The sequence below is a fragment of the Cavia porcellus genome, unplaced genomic scaffold (assembly GCF_034190915.1).
Source record: "Cavia porcellus strain 051 isolate PalLab524CR breed Dunkin Hartley unplaced genomic scaffold, mCavPor4.1 scaffold_20, whole genome shotgun sequence".
NCBI lineage: Eukaryota > Metazoa > Chordata > Mammalia > Rodentia > Caviidae > Cavia > Cavia porcellus.
In genome coordinates, this window is record NW_026947503.1 from 47,810,934 (window position 1) to 47,836,525 (window position 25,592).

The following is a 25,592-nucleotide window of genomic DNA, read 5'->3' on the forward strand; positions in this document are numbered from 1 at the left end:
AATAGAAGCAGATTTCCCACATCCCTACTGTGTGTAGCTATATAGGTGAGTTGTAGTTCTTTGTGCTTCCATTAATTCTTATAAGATTTGCTTTGCTGAATCATCTTACATACACGCACTATTTAGGAATTATTTCTGTCTTAGTATTAGGGAAACTGAATAAAGAAAATCTTTACCAGTGCCCATCTGATCACTCATTTTATCAAGTGCAAGAATTCTCTGTCCTGACAATATGTTCCTTAGAAGTCAAGTGGTCTATCATAAGAACTGACATAAAATAGTACTTGCAGCTTTAGGCATACACCTTCAGTGTATTTCACTCTCTCTTTGTTATTGCCACAATTACTCAGTTGAGGGGTATCTTAATTATTGTAAAATAAAGGTAGAAGTTAGGGAATGTTCATAGCTACAAACAAGATAAAGGAAAGAGGGAACCATTTCTAAAAAGCAATGTGTAAAATTTAAGTGTCATTAAGAAGCTATTTCTATGGGTAATTGCCCATCCTTTAACCTGAATCACACACTATTTCGTGTCTGGTTGGCATTTGATCTACTATATTATACCTCATGCAACAATACCAGACTCATCTCCCGTTACCCTGGGAGGCTGTCAGCACTGCACGCTCTGTCCCCGTTGGCTTTTATGGTATGTAGTGAATTTGTATGCCTTTGCCTTTGCTCAGCACTTGTACATTTCCCTGCACCTGGATTACAAACTCTCTGCCTCTATATTCACCTCTCAGTTCTTTCACTCTACACTTGAAGCATTTGCTTCAAATCTTCAAATTGCTTTTAGTGGTCTGAAAACTTGACCTCCTGTCTAAAAATATCCCTGTCTGCTTTAGACCTCCTTTGGATTTGCCAACTTTCATTTTAAATTTGACCACATAACTATCATTTTCCCTAAGCACCACACAAAAATCATTGGATTAGCCTACCAGTTCCTTTGATTTAGACCATTGTTTTTCTTACACTCCTTATCGCAATCCAACAGTGAGTTGTAAAGTCAATTTTGTGATAATTTCAATAAAGCTAAAAAAGAGACTAGAAAATAACCCATCTTATTTTATGAACAGGTGTATATGCTAGTTTATAATGAAAATATACTTATACTGTGCAAATGGTATAAAAATTTGGAAAGCTTTTAGATATACTAGATACTGTTAGATATGATTCTAGGCATTGAGGTGCCCGAATATGTGAAACAGCTGGAAAACATCTATTAATAATAGCTAATTAATTTTGAAGTGATTCTGAAGAATTCTTTCATCAGGAGTCAGCATTAAAATTCTTAGATGAAAAGTACATAAATAAAACCAAGTAGGCAAAACTGAGACATAAAGGAATGCAAATCAAATCAAATATGTATTCCTGTGGGCAAATGTGACAGTGCCGTAAACCTTTTAAGTTCAAAATTCTTCTTTCAAGATGATACAAGGTAACACAGTCTATAAACCAGATGACAGAAAAGCACTTGTTGGACTGAGGTTGTTGTCAAGCCTAGATCTTCCTTCTTCACAGAGTTCTCTTCAGACTATGTTGTACAGTGAGTTTATGAATCGAGACATATGGATCCTTTATTGACACTTGGATTTAAAGGTTCTTTTCTACTCCTTTTGAATTTTATTTTTAAAAATAAATTTCCTATGGCTGCATGATCTAGTTATGAACACTGTAGGTGATTTGTACTGGAAGTTTCCTCAAATAAAGTAAGCTAAGCCAACATTGCTAGATAATTTTTAATTTGGTGTTTATCCATAATAAAAAGGTTTTATAGGAGAAAATGTCAGAGTTTTGGCACCCAAGGTCAAATTCTTCTATGAGCATAGTGAATAATTTTTAGCAAAACTTATAGTTGTTTGTTCTTATCCCAGAACTATCAAGGTATAACTGTTATTATTTAACTTAATTTTTGGGAAATGGTTGTCGGGGATTGAACCCATGACCTTGCATTTGCCAGGCAGATGCTATGCCACCCAGCTACATCCTTAGCTCCTTTTCAGTTGTTTTGTAAAACAAAAGTAGAAAGAGTTTTTTTTTAAGAACATCAACGTGATTAAACCAATTTTAATTAGATCTCAAACTCAAAATCTAAAAAGAATCATATCCTACCATAGTATCTTAGATTGTGTGATATTTAGTAATATTGATCCTGTTTTTAAATGACCGGGGCATGCAAAGGTCAAAGCAGTGTGATATTAGTTGCTAAATATCTTGGTTAGATTTATTTATTTTTGTTATAAAGTGATTGCTAATGCATATGATTCACCCGATGTCATGGTAATTTTTCTTCCTTTGGAGATGGACAGTTACTTACAGTCAATATTTCCTTTAAAATAGACAGATATTTACTGTTCTTATACATTTTTATTAAAAGCAGGAGTCCTGTGAATTTAGTTCTGGCCTGTCACAATATTAAGATACTGTCCTTAAGCCATCATTTTAGCGATCAGTTCTGCGGGAACAGGACAGGTGACATCTTAACTTCTCCCATTCTATAGTGTTACTCATAGTCTGATATCTTCCTTGTTGAACTTAGTAAATTTATGCAAAGTACAGAGTACTTCATTGCCTCTCCTGTTCAGAAGGGTCATCTTGAAGGGCTGGAGTATTTTCTACTTGTAATGAACCCCGTACCAGGGGGTATTATAAGAATAATTATCTATGTTGTAAGGTTAGTATCTTAGCTCTCTGAGGATGAAAAATCTCATTTTAAATACTGATTGCAATGAGTGGTTAAAAAACATAGTAGTTCAAGGAAAGGTCCTGAAAACATATTATCACAGGTGACTCCTGCCTTCTACTTTATGGACAAAATGCACAAATTCCTGAAGCCTAGTTTGCTGTTTTGTTAAAAAGAGATCATAATGTGAAGCTGGTAACCTGTTTGTGGATTATATTGAAGATTACAGCAAAAATCTACAAACACTTGATTAATTGAAAAATTACCTATACATACATTGTTTAGAAGTATTTTACTCTGTGTTATAAGACCAAATTATATAATAGTGCTAATAATTAATGAGAATCATGTCAGTTTTCTACTATTCAGTAAATTATAGAGTTGTACATTTTTATACAAGCTGAGCAAGGTTAGTTCTTTCTGTGGAAAGTGATCAGAAATTAACCCAGTGAGAGAAGTAGGGTGTTTGGGGGCATGGGTCACATTCTTCTGCTCCAGAATTCTGTGTTTCAAGTTGTTCTCTCAATTTGCAATATTTTGTTGACTAGATTCAGGAGATACTCTTCTACCTCATGTTTGCGACATATTATGGGGGTTAAGTTTGATTGGGTCAACTTGATTGTCTTGGGAGCTATTGAAGGCCTCAGTAAAGTATCCTTCTGTGAGTATATCTGTATGAATCAGGGAGGTGTGACTTTGGGGTATATATCCAACCCCTCACCTCTTCCTGTTCAACTACTGTCTTCTGCACTGATGTTTCTGCCTTGAGGCCAGCTGATCATGGTCTGAATCCTCTGCAACCATGAGCCAAATTAAACCATGCCACATTTAAACTGTGAGTGTCAAGTACTGTGTCTCAGCAATGGCAAAGCCGACCAATAGATACGTAATATGAGAAAAACTAGATTACAGAACAACTATTTGTTGTTAAATGGTTTTGACAATTGATTGGTTTATTTCATTTCTAAAGTAATGTTAAGGAACTTCATGTATTCAGATATAATTTGGAATAGAAATTTATTTCTCCTTTAAGTAGTAAATATGAGAAAACTTCAGGTTTAATAAATTTTTGAATTTATGAGTTTTTCAAATTAAATTACTTGTGGCAAATACATTATGTCAGTTGTTTTAGATACTTGACATTTTTACTTTAAAGAAGATATATTGAGGGCAAAAATGAGTGGCACTTGAGCTCTGCGAGAATTTGTCTTTGGTGTTTAGGGATTTTTAAAGTATTGTTTTTCTTTCTTCAGAAAGGCAGGACATTGGCAACGAAGAATCCTCATCCTTTAAATTATACTATTTTATCAGTGATCTCTTTAGACATTTATTGCTGATAGTTTCTCTGAGGTTTTTTGTTTGTTTGTTTGTTTTTGTTTTTTTCCTTTTTCTTTTTTAAGCCCTCATTTGGAAGATCAGTAGCAATGCCCCTTGCAGCATTTGATCTCTACTCTTATTGTTTGTAGCAGTGCACCACTGAATTACTAATGTGGCTGCAGGTATTCACACTGACCTGACTGCAGCCATCTTGACTGATACTTACAATGACTGTCCCTGAATAATCTTGCTGGTTTCCCTGGCATTGTTTCCCAGCATAATAAAGATTATCAAAACCATTGAAGTTGTATATTGCAGTTTATACTAGAACCTGGTGCTAGGTTCTTTGATATTGGCTTCATAGAAACCAGGTATGGTCTGACTTGGATAAACTCACTTGTCTAGACCAGTGTATACTACCCAATGTGTCCCCCAAATCGCAGATATTTACCTGTATGCTATTGTCCTGGATCACACTTCTGTCTGTAGGTCCCCTAGTAAATTTTCCTTGGTGCAGTCTTTGATCAAGTTGCCTCTTTCTTTGCCTGAGGGCATCTTGAGCCCATTATCAGGCACTGGAATGTTCTTTAGAGAATGATGTTATTGTTTAGAATATTAAAACATTCTTCAGGTCAATTATTTTTATGTAGAAATGTTATCATCATTTTTGAATAATAAAGATTTTCTTCACTTCCACTTTAAGTTAATAATTGGATTTTATTGTTTTTGCATTCTTAACAAATTGCAGTCCTAATAGATTTAGATACAGTATTTTCCTTGAAAGTTAAATGAGGCCATTTAGATACAGTATTTTCCTTGAAAGTTAAATGAGGCCACGCAACATACAACAAACTTGAGCTTTACAAGTGACAAGCAGTGAGAAAGTTACTATATACTGCAGTTCCCCAACTCCTCAACCACAGCTGAGCCAAAGTTAATAAATAAAAATAAAAATAAAACTTCAGCCCTAAGTCTAGTTTAAGGAAGTTCAATAAACACTGATGGTTCCTGTGCTAAAACTTTCATACTTTGTTTAAAATAATGATGTATGCTTTTTAAGTATGAAATATTTAAAAGTAAAGATTAGTACAACTTTATATTTCTAAGAATTAGATGTCCCATAACTATTCTCATGAGAAAAAAATCAGATCATTATTCATGTGTTCTAGATCTTCCCATGCATGTGTGCTTCTGTTGTGAACAGAATGTGTGGTATGTCCCGTGATAGTGCCTGTTTAATGTATAGTTCAGAGGAAGCAATATTAATAATTATTAGTGTTATGTGTAATTATTATTAATAACATGCAGCAGTGTTCTTAGTGTTCTTGTGATTGTAAATGAATTCTAAAGAAATACTCTACTTTTTCCAAACATAAAAACATTGTGAGAGTATATTTTCTAGTTAATTGTTTTCCTCATCAGTAATCCAGATAGCGGTATAAATCATATATCCAAAGTTGGTTTCTAGTAGCCTAGGGAGGAGTGGTGCATGCTTATGATCTCACCATTCTGGGAGGCTGAGGCAGGACGACAAGTTCACATGTCTGGACAGTTTAGGCAACTTATTGACTTAGCAAGATCCTTTTTTATCACAACAGCAAACACAACAACAATAAGGTCATATCTAAAAACAGAAAAGTAGTTATATTGAAGAAGTGAGTAAGAAAGTGCACATTAATATTGTATTAGCATATAGTAATAAAAATTAAAATGAAAAAAAAATATTGAGCCAGAAAAACATTGAAAGAATTACATGCTAAGATCAAGTGGTGGGGAAACCTCGCACTGGGGTTTCCCACCACTGTGGCTGCTGCCTGTGCCATGGCCAGTGCCTTCTGCCCTGCGTGGGGTCAGATGCTGCTGCCTCCTGCTGGCCTGTCCCCAAGCAGCGATCACGTAGACAATTGTAAATCATGTGAAGATGGCACTCTTGGTATTTGTGTGCAATCTGACACTAGCCCTCTGCCTCTTCCTGGTACTGAGAATTTTATATTATTCATAGAAGTTGCCTTACTCCAGTGGAAAGACTCCAATTCAGTGGTTCTTCCCTTCGATTCCGCTGAACAAACACTAGGCTCAAGGTATGATAGGTTGGGATTTTTCTCCCTGAAGCTGGACTCTAAAATGCGTGCTGAGTTAACCACAAAGTGTACAAACTTTTCAGAGGGAGTTTGCAAGCCCGGCCACAGCTTCAGCCCCGGTGACTGCCATCGTCCCCGGAACCTACAATGCAGGTGGGGGAGAAACTGGAAGGAAGCTATGCAAGCACCCCTGTCCCCTGCCATGAGCCAGCAGCTGCTGTGTAGGCTTGGGGTGAACTAGAAAGGAAGCCATACCCTTTTCACCATGAACCAGCTGGCACATGGGCCAGGGAGCAAAGAAGAATACCCCCTCACCCCCAGCTTCCCCTCCCCCTGGTAAGCAGCCAGTTAATTCAGGAGAACCGTATTGTTTGATTGACTTTGCAAGCCGAAAGCTGGTAGTCTGAGCGACTATTTAGAGGTTAACAATATACAATATAGTAACTATTGTAAATTTCCTCCTACTATATTATCACTATTTTGTTTCATTTTATTCTCTTAGAAAGAGACCAAATAGGATTTTTCCAGAATTCAAAGAACCAAGAATGTTGCACATGAAAAAAGTTTAGTAATATAAATTATTAAATACATCAAAAGAGAGAAATTCTACGTCTCAGCTACTTTTTACTGGTTGTTGAGGCAAAATACCTGACGCCCAACACGGAAGAAGGAAAGGTTTATTTCTTACAGTTCTTGGGGGTTTCAGTTCATACTCAGTTGGCTCCAAGGCAGCATGATATAGTGGGGAGCCCTTCATGGCTGCTGCGAACAGCAAAAGCAACAGAAGAAGATGTACATTCTTCCAGCCATTACGGCTATCCTGGCTCCACTCCTGGGTGGGTGAAACACTGGCACCACCAATCCCAGTGCTAGACAATGAGCCAATTACAAACACGAGATTTGGTCACATCTCTGATTGCGAGACGCTGGGGCGGGGCCACAGAAACACAAACCACAACACTCTATGACTACCTTTATTAATGTCAATCATGAATTCAGTAAAATTTCTACACTTGAAATAAACATTTATGAATGCTTTTTCATGTAATTACTTTCAATGTTAGTAAAATTATATTTCTAGCACTGTCTAAATCAAAATATTATTCAGTATTTGTTGTTTATTCCCAGATATTGTTTTGTATTTTGTAGTGGTGGGAATCAAATCTGGGAAATACAGATTTCACATTCAAAGTGCACAGCATGAAGTTTCAATATAGGTATGCATTTCTATCCTATGTGGTTCATGACATGGCACAGGAGCAAAAGGCTCAAGCGAGCTCCCCCAGGGAGCTTTGAATGGGCCCTGTGATTTAATAAACTCCCTAAGGCTCTGTCTCCCAATATCAGTGTGTTGGGAGTTAAGTTTCAAATGTAAGAATTTTGGGGAAACACACGCATGCAGACTATTGCAGAAAATTTTTGAAATTAGGTCATTGTCTTGCTATGGAGTTGTTTTAGATATCAACCTCTCAGTCACTGTATTTTTTTTCAAATATGTTCTCTCATTCTGTAAGTTTGTCCCCTCGCTCTATTCACTGTTTCCTTTGCTCTAAGGAACCTTTTTAATTGGCTGCAATAGCATTAGTTTATTTTTGCTTTTTTGTTTACACTTTTGAGATGTTATCCATAAGACACTGTTCAATAGAAAATTTCCCCTATATTTTCTTCTAGTAGTTTTGCATTTTCAAATCCTAAGTCAAAATATTTCATCTACTTTGGATTACTTTTGAATATGGTGTGAGATAATGACTTGATTTAATCCTTATGCACTTGGATAATCAGTTTTCTCATTGCCATTTTTTAAACAGACTATCTTTTCTGTATGTATGTTCTTGGCACTTTCATTGAAGATCAATTGATCATAAATACATATATTTATTTTTAGGCTTTCTGATATATTTCATTGGTCTATGTCTGTACTTATTGCTAACACCATATGATTTGGATAACTATACTTTGACAATATATTTTGATGGTGAGTAATGTACCTTTTCCAGACTTACTGTTGTTGCTAAAGTTGATTTGGGTATTTAAGGTCTTTTGTGGTTTCATGTGGATTTCAAGATTTTTCTCGAATTATGCCATTAAAATGCTGCTAGAGATTGAATTGAACCTGTAGGTCACATTGGATAGTATGGATGTTTTAATAATATTAATTCTTCCAATTAAGAACATAGGATATCTTTCAAATTATTAGTGTCTTCAGTTTCTTTCATCATTGGTTTCATAGTTTTTAATGTGAAAAACTTTAACTTTCTTGCTTATGCATTTTTATGACAATGTACATGGAATGTTTTCTTAATTTCTTTTTTATTGGATAGTTCATCATACTATGTAGTTATTGTATGTTTCTGTTTGTAAACTGCAACTTAATTTATCAGTTCTAACAATTTTCCAGGGGAGTCATCACATATTACTCTGGTGAAAGCATGCCATTTGTAACACAATTTTACTTTTTCCTGTCAAATTTGGATGACTTACCATCTTTTTTCTAGTTTGATTGCCCTAGTTAAGACTTCTATTACCACACTGAACAAAACAAAAACAAGCATCTTCGCCTTATTCTTGATCTTACAAGGGAAGCTTCCAGTTTTTCTTCTGATTTATAATATAATAAATATTGCTTCTCATAGATAACTTTTATTGTGTTGAGCTTATTTCTATATCTGTTGAGATTTTTTTGTCATAAAAGAAAGTTTTGTGGAATATATTTGTTACATCTATTGAAATTATATTTTATTTATTCTGTTAATGTTTATTTTGATTAGTTTTCAATGAACTATCCTTGCCTGCCAGGGTTAAACCCCCACTTTATTATGGTGTATTATCTGTTAGATGTGCTATTGAGTTTGATTTGCTGGTAGTTTCTTGAGGATTTTTACATCTATACTCATCAATAATGGTAGTCTGCCTTGTCTGGCTTTGGTATTAGGATATGCTAATACCTAAGTTCATAAATGAACTTGGAATTGTTTCCTCATTGTCAAACCTTGGAGATAGCTTGACAGGCATTGTACACTCTTCTTTGAATATTTGGTAGCATTTTCCAGTGAAACAGCAGTTTAGTGCTGGGTCTTCCTTGATTGAGAAGATTTTGAATAATCATTCAGTCTCCTTTTTCTTTATAAATCTGTTCCATTTTTTTCATGATTTAGTCTTAGTAGTTGTAGTAGTTTCTGTTTGCTCTTGGTTATCTTCCTTGTTATCATACAGTTGCTCATAGTATTCTACAATGATCCTCTGTATTCCTCTAGTATCATTTGTAATTTGAATCTTTGAAAATTTATAATTTTACTTGAGTATTTTTCTTAGTCTAGCAAAAGTGTTGTCTTGTTTAAAAATAACTCTTAGGGGGGCTGGGGATTTAGCTCAGCGGCATAAGCGCCTGCCTTGCAAGCAGGCAGTCATGAGTTCGATCCCTGGTACCGATAAAAATGAAAAAGACAAAAAAAAAAAATAGTTAAAAAAATAGTTAAAAATAACTCTTAGATAAATTGATTGTTTCAGTTGGTTTTGTAGTCTCTATTTGACATAGCTCTGTTTTATGACATTTTTCCCTTCTACTACTAATTTTGAACTTAATTCATTTTCTAGTTTTTTAAGATATTCGATCTTTCTTTTCCTTATGTACGTGTTGATTACTATCATCTTTATTCTTACAACTGTTTTTGTTACATCCCAATAGTTTTGATACTTTGTGTTTATATTTTTATTTGTCTCGAGATACACTTTTATTTCCCTTTCGAGTTGTTCTTTGAACTACTAGTTGTGCTAGAATTTGTTGTTCAATTTCTATGTATTATTTTTTTTTAGTGTTTATACTGCTACCAGTTTTTTAACTTCATACTAGGGGATTCAGAAAGAATATCTGATATAATTTCAATACTTAGGAAGACTCCATTGTTCCTGGGCCCTAGTGAACAAGAAAGCCCATGGGACGTTCTTAGCCTCTGCTTGTTAAAGAATTTACAACACAGCTCTGCTGGTTCCAGTAGACTATAAATCCAAGTGAGTCAGAGTATGAAGTGTCAGAATTTATCATGCAGCATAACTTTTTAAATTATTTCTAAATTATTATAAAAAGTTTTCAGGGAGTCAGAGAAAATTATCTCCAATTGCATAAATAAGTTGAGTGCAAGTTTCTTTTGTAAAACTCAGAAGATAAAAATCAAATTCATGTATGCATGTGTGTATATGTGCATGTATACAAAGTGAGAAAAAGTGACAGTGATGAGGATTTAAATTGTGGATATATTTCCTTATTCATTAACTAACATATACATCTCAGAATTATTCTTTTAAATTGTTTTACCCATTTTTTCTCCCATATTTATATAGTCTAAGGTACGATTTTAAAAAGTAGTGTCTCAATTTAAAACTGATAATTATATTTTAAAATTAAAAATTTATATTCCAATTCTAGTGAATAAAACTTTAATTACTTGTATATAGTTCATTCATAGCAGATTTTAGCATAGACTTATTTCTTCTCTTTCGTATTCTTTTACGTTTGTTTCCCTGAGATTCAATGAGATAGATAAAGTAATACAAACTGATTTGGAGGTGAAGTTCGAGGAAACATGAACTTTATATTGTTACGTCTTAACGAAGGAAATTTCTTTAAAATTCTGCTCATTCTGCAGCATGAATTAGTGAAAGTTGACCCAATAATCAACAAAGGAATTAACACACATTTACATTCAAAGATATATTTTGTACATATTTCCTCTTCTTTCTATTAACTTGAAATACATTATTTTGTGCATGCACCAGAGAAATCATTGGTGGCATTTGTGTTTGTCTTAGTTATTTTACTCATGAGATCATGAGACATGATCATGATCAAAAGCTCATGAGACAAAATATCAGACACTCCAAGTTAAGGAGGAAGGCTTTATTATGGCTAACAGTTTGTAGAGCTTTCAGTCCAGGTGTCTGACTCCAAGGCAGGGAGGGTGGTGTGGCAAAAGGATATCACACAGAAACAATAACCAATGGCATGGCAAGCAGCAGCAGCAGCAGCAGCAGCGACTCTGCCTTCGCTCTCTCCCTTTATATCCCATTAGGGCTGTGAGCCTATTGATGGGTGCCACCAGCACCCATTATCCCCTCCAGAACTGTGCTAAACTCATTTATCTGTCATACATCCTTAATCCCAGTGTCACATACCCTAGATTTAGACACCTCTGAAAAGCTCTCCCTATGAGCACAGGAGGGTTTAGTGGTAGGGCATCTCAATGCAAGCAATAATAGTGTTTAATTATAGATTAGTAGTTCTCCTAATCTCATAACTCATAGGTCAATGTTAGTGCTGTGAGGTGAACTGAAGCCCTCCCAAAATGAGATTGTTTGTGTCAAAGTGACACAATATTTTAATTAAATATAGTTAACTGTCTTTCCATTTCTCTTTAAGAATGATCTGTGTTGATAAGGAAAATAGCTTGATGTAAAATATATATATATATATATATATATATATATATATATTCTGAAAGATCACATGACAGGAGCATTGATTTCTAACCTGATTCCAGACCATGGTTATGAAAATAAAGTTCTTTATAGGGCACAGGAAAAGCTTGCTGTGACAATCAGTGTAATTACAGACATAGATTATGCAATGTACATAAACTAAATGAACCAGGGGGCCTATGTGCATTTCTAGGTGTGTCATTTTCTGTGGAAGGGATGATTCACTGCAGTAACACGTACATGGGTTCTCTTTGGATTGATCTTGTATTCCCACGTAAAATATTTTTGAATCAATAATGAAGAGATGCGGCTTACACAGAATCCAGAGTTCGTTGCTTCTGTTTGGGGCAAAACTTTAAAATATATATGTAAATTGGATAAAATGTGATTGTGCCAGTAGTGAGTTAAAAAAATTGGCAACTCTTCATAACTAAAAAATCACTAGAATCTCACTATTCTATAATTATATTTTTCCTAAAAGGAATACAGAAAAATAAACAAATGCCTATCCAGATGTGGTTGAGGCTTTACTCTCCACATGGCCTGATTGGCTGTTATTAAGAGACCTCTAATCAAGCTTGATAGATATTTCTTGAAATGATGCATGGTATGCAGTGCATGCTTTCATTGTGCTTCCTGCCATTATGGAATAATGCGTCTTATTTGGAAATACAATGATTATTTCTGTTAAATCACGCTCAGTGAGCTTATATAATAACACCTATATTTTGTGAATCATTTCAGATTTCAGAGAGCTATGCCTTCCTACCAAGAGAAGCGGTGACTCGATTTCTAATGAGCTGCTCAGAATGCCAGAAAAGAATGCATTTAAACCCAGATGGAACAGATCATAAAGGTAGCTGCAGTGTCAAATTGTGAGATTTAAAGTAATTTTATTCATAATGGCAATTTATATCTCACATTTTTTATAAGACTGTAGTAGACTGAAACAGTTCAACAAGTCAGATCATCTCATTTATTCAAGTAGAATGAAGTGAATTTTGAATACCCACTTACAAAGTAATTCAGTGCCCATTCCTAGAATAAAGTTTCAGCTGTGGAAAACATTTTTCCCTATAATAGTGTTTTAATTTCCATCTATTGTGGAATTCCTTGGTATTTAAGATCTATTCAGCAAGGAAATTGATTTCTGTCACTGACCTTTTAAGTTTAGCTATTTCTCATTTCTAGAAATCAGTGAATTATACAAGTATTCCTTCAATAAAAAGTTTCTATGTAAAAATTGATTTGGTTTTAGATATCATTAAAATTTTTCAGATAGTTTTCCTAAATGCATATTTATCTCAGTGATTAAATTATTCTCAGAGATAAATTTGTGTTACTGATTCCCATGTATTTAAGAGAAGCCTGAGCAATAAAAGAAAGTAAAAGTCAATTTCCTGTGGCACTTAGATGTAATGTAGAAAGTAATTGTGCAGCAAATGAGGAAAATACAAATATCTGTGTTTAATCACTATTTTAGCTTCAGTTTGGTTCCCCAAAATATTTAAAAATTCCCGTGTAGTTAGAAATAATTACCTTACTCATATTTTTATTTTGCACCAACACACCTTTATGGAAACTCACCAATCATTTTTCCTTTTTTTCCTGAAAATCATCTACAATGCTACCAAGTCTTTAAACTCTTGGTGTCTAGAAACATTTTAACTTGGAAAGCTTGGATCATTCTGAAGTGGCAGATAAAATGCAGTATGACTTTTATTACCCATTAAAAATGTTTTGTTACAGATAATGGAAAGCCTCCCACTTTGGTGACGAGCATGATTGACTACAACATGCCAATTACCATGGCCTATATGAAGCATATGAAGTTGCAGCTGCTCAACTCACAGCAAGATGAGGTAAAATGAAAACATCCATGTGTGCATCGCTTAAAAATGGGAGTGAAGTCTGATAACCATGACTATTGTAATAAGCATGATGGCATTTTGCAAGGAGTAATTTATTTTTTAATGAAAAATTCACCAGGCTTGCACAGATCAGGAAAACAGGAAGTGATTCCATGTGCTGGATACAGAGTCCTGTCTTAACCAACCCTAGTGCTATGTGGGAATTCTACTATTCCTAAAAAGATCCATTTTCCTTACTCGAGCACCACTGAGTTAGTGTTGGTAGAATATTGGAAAGTTCATAGCAAAGGAAAGTTAAAATATGTTTAATGATGAGCATCTAAAGAAATTTGAGCTCTAAGGGCATTTTGTCAATCAAAAAATCAATTTTATAGGCATCTCAAGTATCGTTTCTTCACCGTTCATATCTTGCCTATCTTTTAGTTGTTTCTCTCTAAACCATTATTTGATGTGTTTGTTCACTTCTCTGCAATTTATAAAGAATATCTATGGTGATTTTTCTTAATTGAAAGTATTTTGATGTTTCAAATTATTCTATTCAATTTGTACAGTGAGAATTTAGCAATGTGCTGGCATGTTTTAGATATTCAACTCGTATTTGTTAAATATTCTCTACAAATCTAGTCATTGCTCATTTTAGTTGAATAATCTCAAAAACATAGGTTAAGGTATACATGTGCACTATGAACATTCTCCAAGATATGCAAAAAAAGACAATGCACAGTAGGGATCTAGTAAATCCTTGCTATTAGTTGGCAATCAGTTGGTAACCATTAATAGTAGAAAAATACAAATTATTCATACTAGGAATAGATACTCAGGCTAAAATATTCCCTCCTTGAAATTTTTCTGGAATGGAAAAGATGGTATTTCACTTTTAAAATGTAACATTCTTCAATAAAGCATCATTAAAATCTCTTAAAATTATTTTGTTGAGCTAGCTTCACTCATAAAGCTCAAATCAATCTTTTTTCTCCTCTGTATTTGACCAACTTTAATCTTGAAACTGCATTTATAAAATTTCTTGATCTCAGTATATTTTATTCATGGTATGCTCTCTAAGAATATCTTTATTCATGCTATGGCAGTATCGTGTTACCAGATGGCTAACTATAAATGATTGAATAAATAGCAATAAAATCATTAGGCTGAAGACATCAGAGATAATTAAGACATATTAGTGCCTGTCTATTCCTGAGAATGAAAAATACCATCCGCGTGATTTATTACCTAATTGAAAAAAGCTAGTCTCATAAATGAGTTAAAGCTGTCAAATTATTTGTAAGAATCTGATTTATATTCTGATATTTTTTCTAGGCAAAATCGTGAAATCAGCTTTGTGTCAACAATAGAATCCATATATGCTGTGTTCTTCTGACTTCTAAAAACATCATAAATATTTTATACAAAAGAAATCCTTTTAAATTTAAAACTGGATTAGGGAAATGTTTCTTATTTTTCCACTTTGAAGATTTTAAATTGGATTGCACTATCTTAAAATATTCAGATAAACCACTAGTTAGATTAATCGCAAAATTTTAGACAACTGTGATTTTTAAAATATGTGAAGGAGTTTAAGAAAAATCACAATAAAATATAATTCAAGTGAGATATACCATGGTGATGATTTATATTTAAATTTGAATAAACATTAATCCAATAAGTTCACTAGTTCTTTTATTTAGTACCTTCTATGTACCTGGAGGTCTTGGAGATAAGCAATGAATACACTGTCAAAAGAAAATCCTGCCATTGTGAGGCTTATTGTCTAGTGGGAGGATCAAACAACTAAGAAAATAAAGCATAAGTATATAAAATAAAGCATATGTATATAAAAAGATGCTAAATGCTATTAAGGGAAATAAAGAAGGCCAAGAATAGATATCCTTGTAAGATCTAGGAATTATAGAATGCAGCTTAGTGATAGAAGCGCATGCCTAGTCTGCACAAAGTGCTGGATTTGATTTCCAGCACCATAAAAATGAATAAACAAGTAACTTTATTGCAAAAATATAACTTGAACAGAACTGAAGAAAACATGATATCTATTAGGGATATAGCCCTTCTAGGCAAGTGCACTTTCAGTAGTACAGAGACAAGAAGAACATGGTGGAAGCAAAATGAACAAAAGGAAGTATAGCAGTAGAGAAGTTTAGAGAGATGGTGAACTCAAGTCATGTAGGGCCTTAGATTTTAATGATAATTCCTCCTTTTTTTCCTGTGGGTAAAATCCATAGATCACTTTTATCAGAAGTCATGTGATTGGATCTTTTTTTTTGTTTTCTTGGTACCAGGTTGACCTTGCAGTTGAAAGCAGGAGCTTATGCCACTGAGCTAAATCCCCAGCCCCTGGGTCTGTACTTCAGCAGAGTTACAGAGATTTCTCTGATGAGAATAAACTGAAGAGGATAAAAGGGAAGGAGAGGGAAGAAAGCAAATGAAAAAGAAATTAAGATATGTTATATATAGGTACCAACTACAAACAAAGAGCATAAACTTTACATATTGCAAACATTTACTAATGTCACTTTCTCATTGCTGGGTCAAAATATGTGAGCCATAAGTTAAACAAGCAAGTGTTTATTTTTGCTCATAGTTTGTATAGGGTGGCAAAGCAGAGGAGCATGGAAGAGGAGAAACAGTCCATAGCATGGGAGGTAGGAAACAGCTTTCCTTCTTTCCCTTTTTATTCCATCAGGGCCACAAGCTTATTGGTTGGTGCCGCCCACATCCAGGGTGTATCTTTCCTCTTCAATAAATCCATCATCCACATCTAGAACTATGTTAAGCCAATCATACGATAGTCCAGTGCCACATAGCCATAATCCAGTCACTTCCAAAAGCCTTTCCTACGAGCACATGAAGCTTTGATAGGGATATCTGTATGTAAGCTATAACATTAATAAAACAAAATTCTAAAAAGAAATCAGTTTGGGTAAAAGTTAAAAAAAAAAACCTCTTTCTGCTTGAAAATTTGTTCTTTGAGAATTTTCTAGTTTTTGTTTCCCCATAAACTTGATACAATTGAAAAGTTAACTACAGTATTAGATAGCATTTTAATAGCAAAATGATCCTGAATTGGTAAACTGTATCAGAAAGATACATATCTGGAAAAATCTTTAGGTTTCCCTGAATTAGATGAACATGTGACTAACATGTTCCTCGTGAGGACCTTAGAAGCATTAACTGTGGGTTTATGAGACCTTGTCTCTTTTGGGAGAAGAATATTCTTTGCCAGGTTCTCAGCCTACCCAGTTTTATTACTGTTGTCTCATACTGGTGCTCTCACAGGGAAAGATGATAAGCTAGGTCAATCCTCTGATCTGCTGTGGGAGGAAACTCCCCATGTTAGCTACCTCTTTATGTTTTCACATTTCAAATTAACCTGATGCCAAGAGTGGACAGCGGTAGTTTTAGGAATATACATTTTAGTTGATTCTGATGAGATGTCACAGTGAATGTTTCCTGAGATAAGAATAGTGGCTTGAATTAGAAAGGTAATAGTTAAGTAAAAAGTGATCAGATTATACATATATTTTTTCTTAATTTTAAAAACAAAAAAGGACAAAATGATATAGGATTTCAGTAACAAAATAGTAAGTTAACACTAGTTAATATATTACATCTTGTTATTTTAATATATTACATCTTGTTATTTTAAAAGTTGTTATAGGTGCCGGGGATATAGCTCAGCCTCACAATGCCTGCCTGCCAAGCATAAGGTCATGAGTTTGATCCCTGGTACCAAAAAACAAAACAAAAACCCAAAAGTACTTGTTAAAGTTTGAGATTCACTGAGAGATTGAATGTAGTTATCCAAGAAAGTGGAAGGTTAATGGTAATTTCAAATTTTTAAATTTAAGCCAGTTGTATAGAATTGCTATTAACTAGTATAGAAAAGGTTGTGTGTAGAAAAGTTTTGATACATGGTATTGAAAGTTCAATTATAAGCTCTTTATTAAGACTCCAAATAAATTTAGACGTTTGTTAAACATTCCAGTGAGTTGGTTAGTTAGAAAGTTGGCATGTGGGATTAAAAGCAAAGAACCAAGTCAAACAGAATCTTGGACCCTATTGACAAGCCCTGTGCCTCTTAAGGTCATGACTATACTGAAGAATAAAGCCCAATGTCTTTTCCTTGGGAAATTCTAATGCTGTACCATCTGGAAGATGAGAAGGAGCCACAGAGAATACTGAGAAACAATTGCTAAAATATTAGTAGGAGTTTAAGAGAGTTTGTAAACTGCAAGATAGCTGGAGAAACTATTTTACAGAGTTCAGAGTAATTTATTGTATCAAATAGGCTGATAGGTCAATTTAAAATACAACAAACCAATGGATCTGTTATTTAGCCATGCATTTCTGATCAAAACAGCTTTTTGGATGGGGGAGATGAAGGGAAATGTGCTTTTTTTTTCTTTTTTCTTTTTCTGTCTTTTTCCTTTTTATCGGTACCGGGGATCAAACTCACGACTGCCTGCTTGCAAGGCAGGCCCTTATGCCACTGAGCTAAATCCCCAGTCCCAGGAAAAGTGCTTTGTGAAAGCCTGATTAGAGTGAGTACAAAGAAAACTAGAGGGAAAAAGGTCATTAGATCATTATACAGTTTTGCTATGGAGGGAGCAGAGGAAGGGGACAAGAGATGTAGACTGGGAATATGATGTATTTTTTATGTTTATTTTTCTAAGATTGGATGAAAGTAGAATATTTGCATGTTGATAGGAATTATTCAGCAGAAGGAAAAACTGAGTCAGAGGAAAGAACGAAGTGAAGAAGAGAACGAAGAGAACTGATGAAGCAATGTTCTTGACATTTGTAAAGCAATTTCTTATATAAAGTTGGGAGGGCTAACTTCAGAACAGAGCACAGACCGGAAGGATCAGATAACAGCAAGTAAATGGTGATGGAGCTTGTGGAAATGTTCTGCCATTTGACCTGAGTTCCTCAGCAGAAATGGACGAATGGAGATGTTTGGGAAAATGTTGGAAATTGAGAAGAGAAGGTGAGAAGACAATGTGAGAAATTCAGGCAGTGGGGCCTGGCTGGACCTGGCAAATGGCCCTCTTTGGAGTTTCATGTTCTTATATTCCAAGTGAAGTAATTTAAATGGCTTTTCCCATTGATTTTCAGCTATATACGAGTAGGATAAAGGGGAAAGTAAAATTAATTGAATTGCAGGTCTTGTGAAAAGAGAGTGATCAACAGATGACAGAAATTTAGCCATGTCAAGACAAGTGAGGTCATGAGAGGAGCAGAGGTGAGAGTGGGAGGTCAGTGAAAAGGGTTAAGAATTAATGGGTTATACATATCAGGAGAACAGAAATGTAGTCAGGGTTGGAAGATTAGTGGGAATTATATGGAAAATCTGAAGCACTGTATAGAAATTATGATGCTTGAACTGAGGATTATAGAAATCTTCATTTCTGGCAATGGCATGCCCAGGATAAGGTTATGGCAGCATCTGGCTGAAGAACCTAGAGGACAAGATCATTGCGGATCCTCATGGAGGTGACATGTAAGGACATTCACAGAGATACTGAATTTCCCATGGATTTCAGCATGGGAAGGACTGAAGTGAGTGGAGGGAGCTTGAATAAAACTGAGGGAAGAGGGCTGCCACAAAGACACGCAGATGACTACACGAAGCAAAGGACGGTGTTCTTAGAATAATTTTTGTTAAATATTTTTAAATGAGTGTATTAATAATAAACATAATGAATATAGTTAATACATTAAAAAAGTATTGTGGAGTGATAGAAGGTTTATCTATATCATCTAATTTAATCTTGATAACAACTGACATATTTTGTGTCCACTTAGCAAATGGGACACCAAAGATTTGAACTAATGAAACTTATCCTAACTATAAATCTAGTGCAGAGTCAATCAGATATTTGAACATGCTTAGTTGACTTTGTAGCCCACATCTATCTCCTCTATACACAGAGATTTTAAAATTATTACTATTAACTGTTGATTAATGTAAATATAATATAAATATAAATATTGCATAGCTCAAAAGGTAAAATGTAGCTAATTTTCATTGCTAAATAACTACATATTTGTTACTCCCAATACTTGTGCTTTGACACAACGATGAATTTTTATTTCATATCATTATGTAAGTTAAGAATTCAGATGTAAGTTTCTTGGGGTTTTCTTTTGTTATCTAAGTGGGGACCACTTACTCTGTTATACTCTACTGGCAGCTGGACTGGGCTGAATAAGTCAAGAATACCTCACTTAAATAATTGGCTTCTTGATGCTCATTTGCATGCATCTCTAATACCGGCTATAATTTGAGCTTTCGCATAGTGTGGTGGTCTCAGGTAGATAGACTATTTCTTATATGGCAGCTGGCTTCTATGAGAAAAAAAGCAGAATTTCTGGGATTGTTTATATCATTTATGCCATATTTTATTGCCCAAAGCAAATAAGGAATTCAGCTCACTTTCAAAGGGAAGGGAAACCAATGCTGTCTCTTGATCTAAGGAATTACATGCGTTTATAGCTAGGAAAGCAACTTGTGGCAGCCATCTTAGAGAATACTATCTGCAGTGGTTAATGACCATGGAAAAATTTCTCAACAACCCATCTTTACAAAAGTAATTTTTAAAAAATAATTATCCTATTTGGAAAATCCCATATTAAGAAAGATTTTATGAAATATTATATCCTATACAAAGTCAGTGAACCTTCTTATACACTGTTGATGAGAGTTCAGATTAGAATGAGTTTCTAGGGGAGAGTCTGACAACAATTATTAAAAATTTGAAAATATACTTGTATGCTTTACCTAGAAATGTATATTAGGAAATGCTATATGGGAAATATTTTATGTGGTAGCATACTCACTGAATTACTAATAGTAAATGTTTAGGTATATTTTTAAGGTCTAACAATAAACAGTCAAATCTGCCCTAGCCAATATGGCAGTCATTAGAAACTGTGGGTTTTTTAATTTAATTTGAAATTTATTTAAATTAACTAAAACAAAAAAAAATCAGTTTTAACTAATAATGGCCACATTTCAAGATAGAGCAAGACCTACCATATGGGCTAGAGAATACCACAGAGCAGTTTTGTCAATTCTGAATGATTAATGAGTCACTTACACATTATTTAGTAGACAATGGTTGCAAATTTGTGAGCAGAGAAGTGGCATATTCAGAAATGGGAAGATTAATTTGCTGACAGCTTCTAATTAAGACCAGTGTGGGAGAAATTAGAAGTGAATAGAGTATTAAAACACTTTTTTATGCAATTCAAGAAATGGGAAATAAGATTTTGAATCAATTGGCAATATCAATGGAAATCAGGACGAATGTGATGCTCTTTACAGACAAAAGCTGGAACTTGGACAGTACAGAATGTGATGCTCTTTACAGACAAAAGCTGGAACTTGGAAGTACAGAAAGGCTTAAGAGTAAAGTTTAAGGGGCTGGAGATACAGCTCAGCAGCACAGTGCCTGGTGAATGTGAAGTCATGCGTTTGGTTCCTGGTACCAAAATTTTTTTAAAAAAGAAGCTTTTAAAAAAGTAAACATATTTTAATGGAAATGTCTAGAAAGAAAATTATTACATATAAAATGCTCAGATATTAAGGGACTAGAGATGTCTTTCATTATCATATCTATTAGGCTGTGTAAGGTATAAGCTCACATTGTGCTATGTAGAGACTTTTCTTCTGGTTATCAGACTACACAAAATATCCATTCCTATAAGAAAGAATTTAGATGAACACTGTAAAAGTGATTGTGAATACAATAATTACTTATATTAATCAAGTTTTCTGATTACTTGCCCGTGGAAACCTGTAGTTTCTTCCTAGTATCATTAGCATTATATGTATGCTGATAAAAAGTCTTATATTTCATAAACCTTTGTAACTCTTTATCAAAGATAATTTAATCAATCAATCAAAAATTGGAACTTACAGAATGAATGTTTATATTTAGTTGAGTAAAAGTTCTTTATTAATGTATGACATTTGATATTTAAATAAGCAAAACTCTGAAAAACAAATTATATTTCATAGCTGATAATGGAAATGGTGATAATGGAAAAAATATTTAAGTGTTCCCAATAATTGAGAAACTTGTGATGAAAAATATTTTTAAATTGATTTTTTAAAGAAAGAAAACAAACGATATTACATTTGGTTTCATAGCATTTTACTTTCTTGTCCAAATTTCCTGAAAACTGTGCTCAGAAGCATGCCATTAAATGGTATAAGATGTATATTGTTTATTAATAATACTCTGTGCAACCATTTCACAGAACAAGGACTGTGATTTGAATCTTTGTATCTACCTCTGTTTTACACATGCACACAAACACACATATATTTTCATATGTGTACATGTTTTAATTGTATAGGAATACTACAGAAACAATTTTTCTAGACCACATAAAATTATCTGTTTGTGAAATACAAAGAAATTCTTACTAAGAATATGTTTGTGTAGAACACACATCTATAGAAGAAACACGTATTGGTCCTATATTGTATACATTTATGTAATATGATATATAGTGTATACATTCATTTAATTCATTAAATGTTCATCTTATTTAATTGTAAAATTTATTATATATTCTACGTAGCCATATAAAGCAGCTATTTGGTGTTTACTATGTACTTGACACTTTTCTATAGTACCCTAAATATACTGCACCCTCTCAATCCTCATATAGTTCTATGCAATTGGTACTATTATTATCCTCATTGTAGAAAAAAATCAACCACAGCACTGAAAGGTTAGGTAACTTACTTAAGGTGAAACATAGAGAATTAGAAGATCATGGATCTGTATCAAGAGGTCTTGCTCCTTAAAATGCCTCTAAAATGCTATAACAGCACAGACACTGTAATCTTAGATCATGGTATCATGCGTCTCTCTTGGGTCTATCTTATGTGTGTGTGCATAGTACATCGAATAGTAGTATTAAAGCTCACACTAGATTTTTAAAATTTTTTCCTCAGTATTACTGTTGTTTTGGATTTTTCTTAGGATTTACAATTGGAAAAATAACCCCATAATGTACATAATACACTGAGAGAAGGCGTGTTGCCAGAAGTCTCTATAGCTGATTGCTCAGAGGTCTGCTAGGTGGCATTTCCTTGCCAAGTTAACTAAGCCCTAGTGCTACCTGGTAAAATCTTAGGTCCGATCAGACCTTTGGTGAAGGAAGGACATCCGATTCACATGGGTATGGCCCAGGAATCAGTATGCCGATTTGTTACTCTATCAGAATGCTTCTCTGTCCTAACCATAGCAAGTTCTTTGATGATATCAACACGGTATTTTTGAAACCAAGGTAACTTTTCCTATTCAAAGAAGCCTGGGTGACTCCATGTGATCCTAGTTCTGGTATATAGCAGTGTGTGGCGTGATGGTGGTATAAATATTTAACTTCTCTGTGCCTCAACTTCTTCATTGGATGAATCCTATTTCATTGGTTGCAGTGATGACAAAGCGAGTGAATAAATATAAATGACAATGTCTGTGCATAAATGTCAGCACTCGGTCAGCCACTGCTCAGTATTAGTGATAAACCTTCAAATATTTACAAATTATTGTCAAACCTGGTGATTTTGGTGGGACATTTGCTCAAAAATGAGTTTTCCAAAGGAGCTGACTTTTGAAATCATTTCAGTAACACTATTCTAGATTTAGCTGAAATTATTTGGCAGGTCTGGGTGAATATAGCAACTTAACATATCGACCCTTCAGTTCTACAGGCACTTTGTGAATTGCATTTTAGAAATGGATTTGCACAGTTTTACCTAGGATTCCTTTTTTGTAGCGGCAGCACAATTTATGCTCACTGTTAAGGAAAGATAAGGTGCACTAATACTGCCACCTTACTGTGCATTACATGTGACCTCTGATTCTAGATATGTATTTTTCGTTATTTAAAATCTATCATGTTTGCCAATGAAAATTTTATGAAGGTTTTTTTAAACTGAATTCTAAGATTTGTGCTTATAATATTTTATCAAGTCATTTAGCTTTTAAACAAAAGCTTTCCCTTTTTATCATGTTTTATGATCTGCACTTTTACAGGCATTTAATGAAAAAAATCATTCCTCCATTTTTCAGGTTAATTCCCAAATGCATCATTTTATCTTTAAAATATGCATGTGCATAGATACACTGTTTGAATGGTTAGACATTCTGAAGTTCTTTGAAGGGGGAAATTACTCCCTTATTTGTTATTTTAAGTATCTGTTAACAGTTACTAACTAATCTCTAATGAATCACATTAGATAAAGAGGTCATTATTTGAATGTATTATACTTTATGATGTTTGATGATGTTTTAAAACCATTTTCAGGATGAAAGTTCAATAGAAAGTGATGAATTTGATATGAGCGATTCAACACGAATGTCAGCTGTGAACTCTGATCTTAGCTCCAATCTTGAGGAAAGAATGCAAAGTCCTCAGACTCTTCATGGCCAGCAAGATGGTAAGCCTTTCAAATCAACTGATCAATCAAACACAATCCCAAAAACATCAGTGAGTTAGGGTCTATTAAAACAGCAACTGCCTTTCTTAACTCCTGTGTCCATTTTCTACAATCTGTTTCTATGGGGACTTTGTTTTCTGTGTACTTGGATTATGTCATCCACTTTGTTATTTTTAGATAACACTTTGTTCCAAACTAAAATGTGTTAGACTGATCTATAAAAAGATGCCAGTTATAAAAATCTGAGAATGTCCATGTATTGCGCCCTGCTGTTAAAATGTGTTATACCAATGCAGTTTAGGTTTCTGTTACGTTTTCTAGCTTCGATTTCTTGGGCCATCATTTTTTGACTGAAGAGTTTAAAAATGATTAAAAGATTCATTTGGGTATTTTTCTCTTACCTAAATGACTAGATATTGAAGAGTAATTTTACTAGAGTGATCTTCTGAGTAAGAAGATGGTTTGCTGTGATTTTTCACCTATTTAATTCTGTTCAAAAGAAGAGAAAGAAAGATAGTGATCTCAGGTCCATTGAAGATTCCTGAATTTTCCAATGTTTTTGATAAGAATGAAGCCAAACAAGAGATAAAATGGGCATGGTGGTGATCACTTCAGGCCTGACCTTTTCATTGGAAAGGGTTTTTTTTTGTTTGTTTGTTTGCTTTTGGTACCAGAGATCAAACTCATGACCTCATGCTTTCTAGGCAGGCACTTAAGCCACTGAGCTAAATCCCTGGTCTGGAAAGCTATTTTTGTAGCTTTTTGTTTGTATAAATTTCAGATTATGTGTGCAAGTAAATGTGTCATATCTGGGTAATTAAAAATTGACAAACATGGTAATAAGTAGAAGAAAGCTGGCTGACTTTACTCAAAAATATTTTATTTTATGATTAACAGATTTCTGTGAACTTTTTGATTATTTAATATTGTACTATATCTGAAGAAAGGGGGAACATATCATTCCCTGTTTTCTATGATACTTATGATTAAAAACTTGTTGCCAAAGATTACAGTATATATAGTTTGCTTTTGTATTCTATTTAGATTATTAAGGCTGAAGATATTTCTGTTTCTAAGCATAAAAAATCACAACAATGGGATTTCGCTTTTTCTCATTTTTGATGATTCTAAAAGATATTGATGTTTTCTTAGCATGGGTTAACAGAAACAGAGGGGTGTACTGATTATCAATGACATTCAGGTCATTTCTTGCTCTGTATACAGTGGAATAATTAATGAAATAAAAGGATTTATTTTTGCAATATTGTAAGGTTGAAATTCTGTTTTTAGGTATAAATTTTCTTTTCTTTTAAAGCATAAGTAGACACTCGTTGGTTTTTAAGTGATAATTGTTTGTGACACTAAAATCATGAAACAACTGAAATAGTTTCAGTTATACATATGTATATATATATTATAATATATATGTGTGTGTATATATATAATATATATATACACATATGTATCACTCTGAATTATTTGTATACTTAATTTTGGAAAATTTATAGGATAGAAGAGTGTCTGTCATCATGAAAACTTGACTAGAGTTGCTAATTGTGGGTCTCTGGCTGGTGTCAACTCATGTGATAAAAAATATGCATTAACTTTAATAAAATGTAGCAGAATAATTTCAAATATTACTCTTCAGGGAAAGCTCTTTGTCATGATGGGTTAAGGTACACTTTGCTAATAAG

At 33.9% G+C, this 25,592-nt stretch overlaps 1 protein-coding gene across 5 annotated transcripts in view; it reads left to right on the top strand.

The window, feature by feature from the left end:
- The window catches only part of Nol4 (nucleolar protein 4), a 300,071-nt gene that overhangs the window by 82,988 nt on the left and 191,491 nt on the right, over window positions 1-25,592 (top strand). For all 5 annotated transcript variants that reach the window (XM_063231787.1, XM_003474094.5, XM_003474095.5 and 2 more), the window contains 3 exons: window positions 12,298-12,409; window positions 13,303-13,415; window positions 23,766-23,898. In XM_063231787.1, the coding sequence (XP_063087857.1) occupies window positions 12,298-12,409; window positions 13,303-13,415; window positions 23,766-23,898 (358 nt within the window). The remainder of the gene's footprint in view (window positions 1-12,297; window positions 12,410-13,302; window positions 13,416-23,765; window positions 23,899-25,592) is intronic.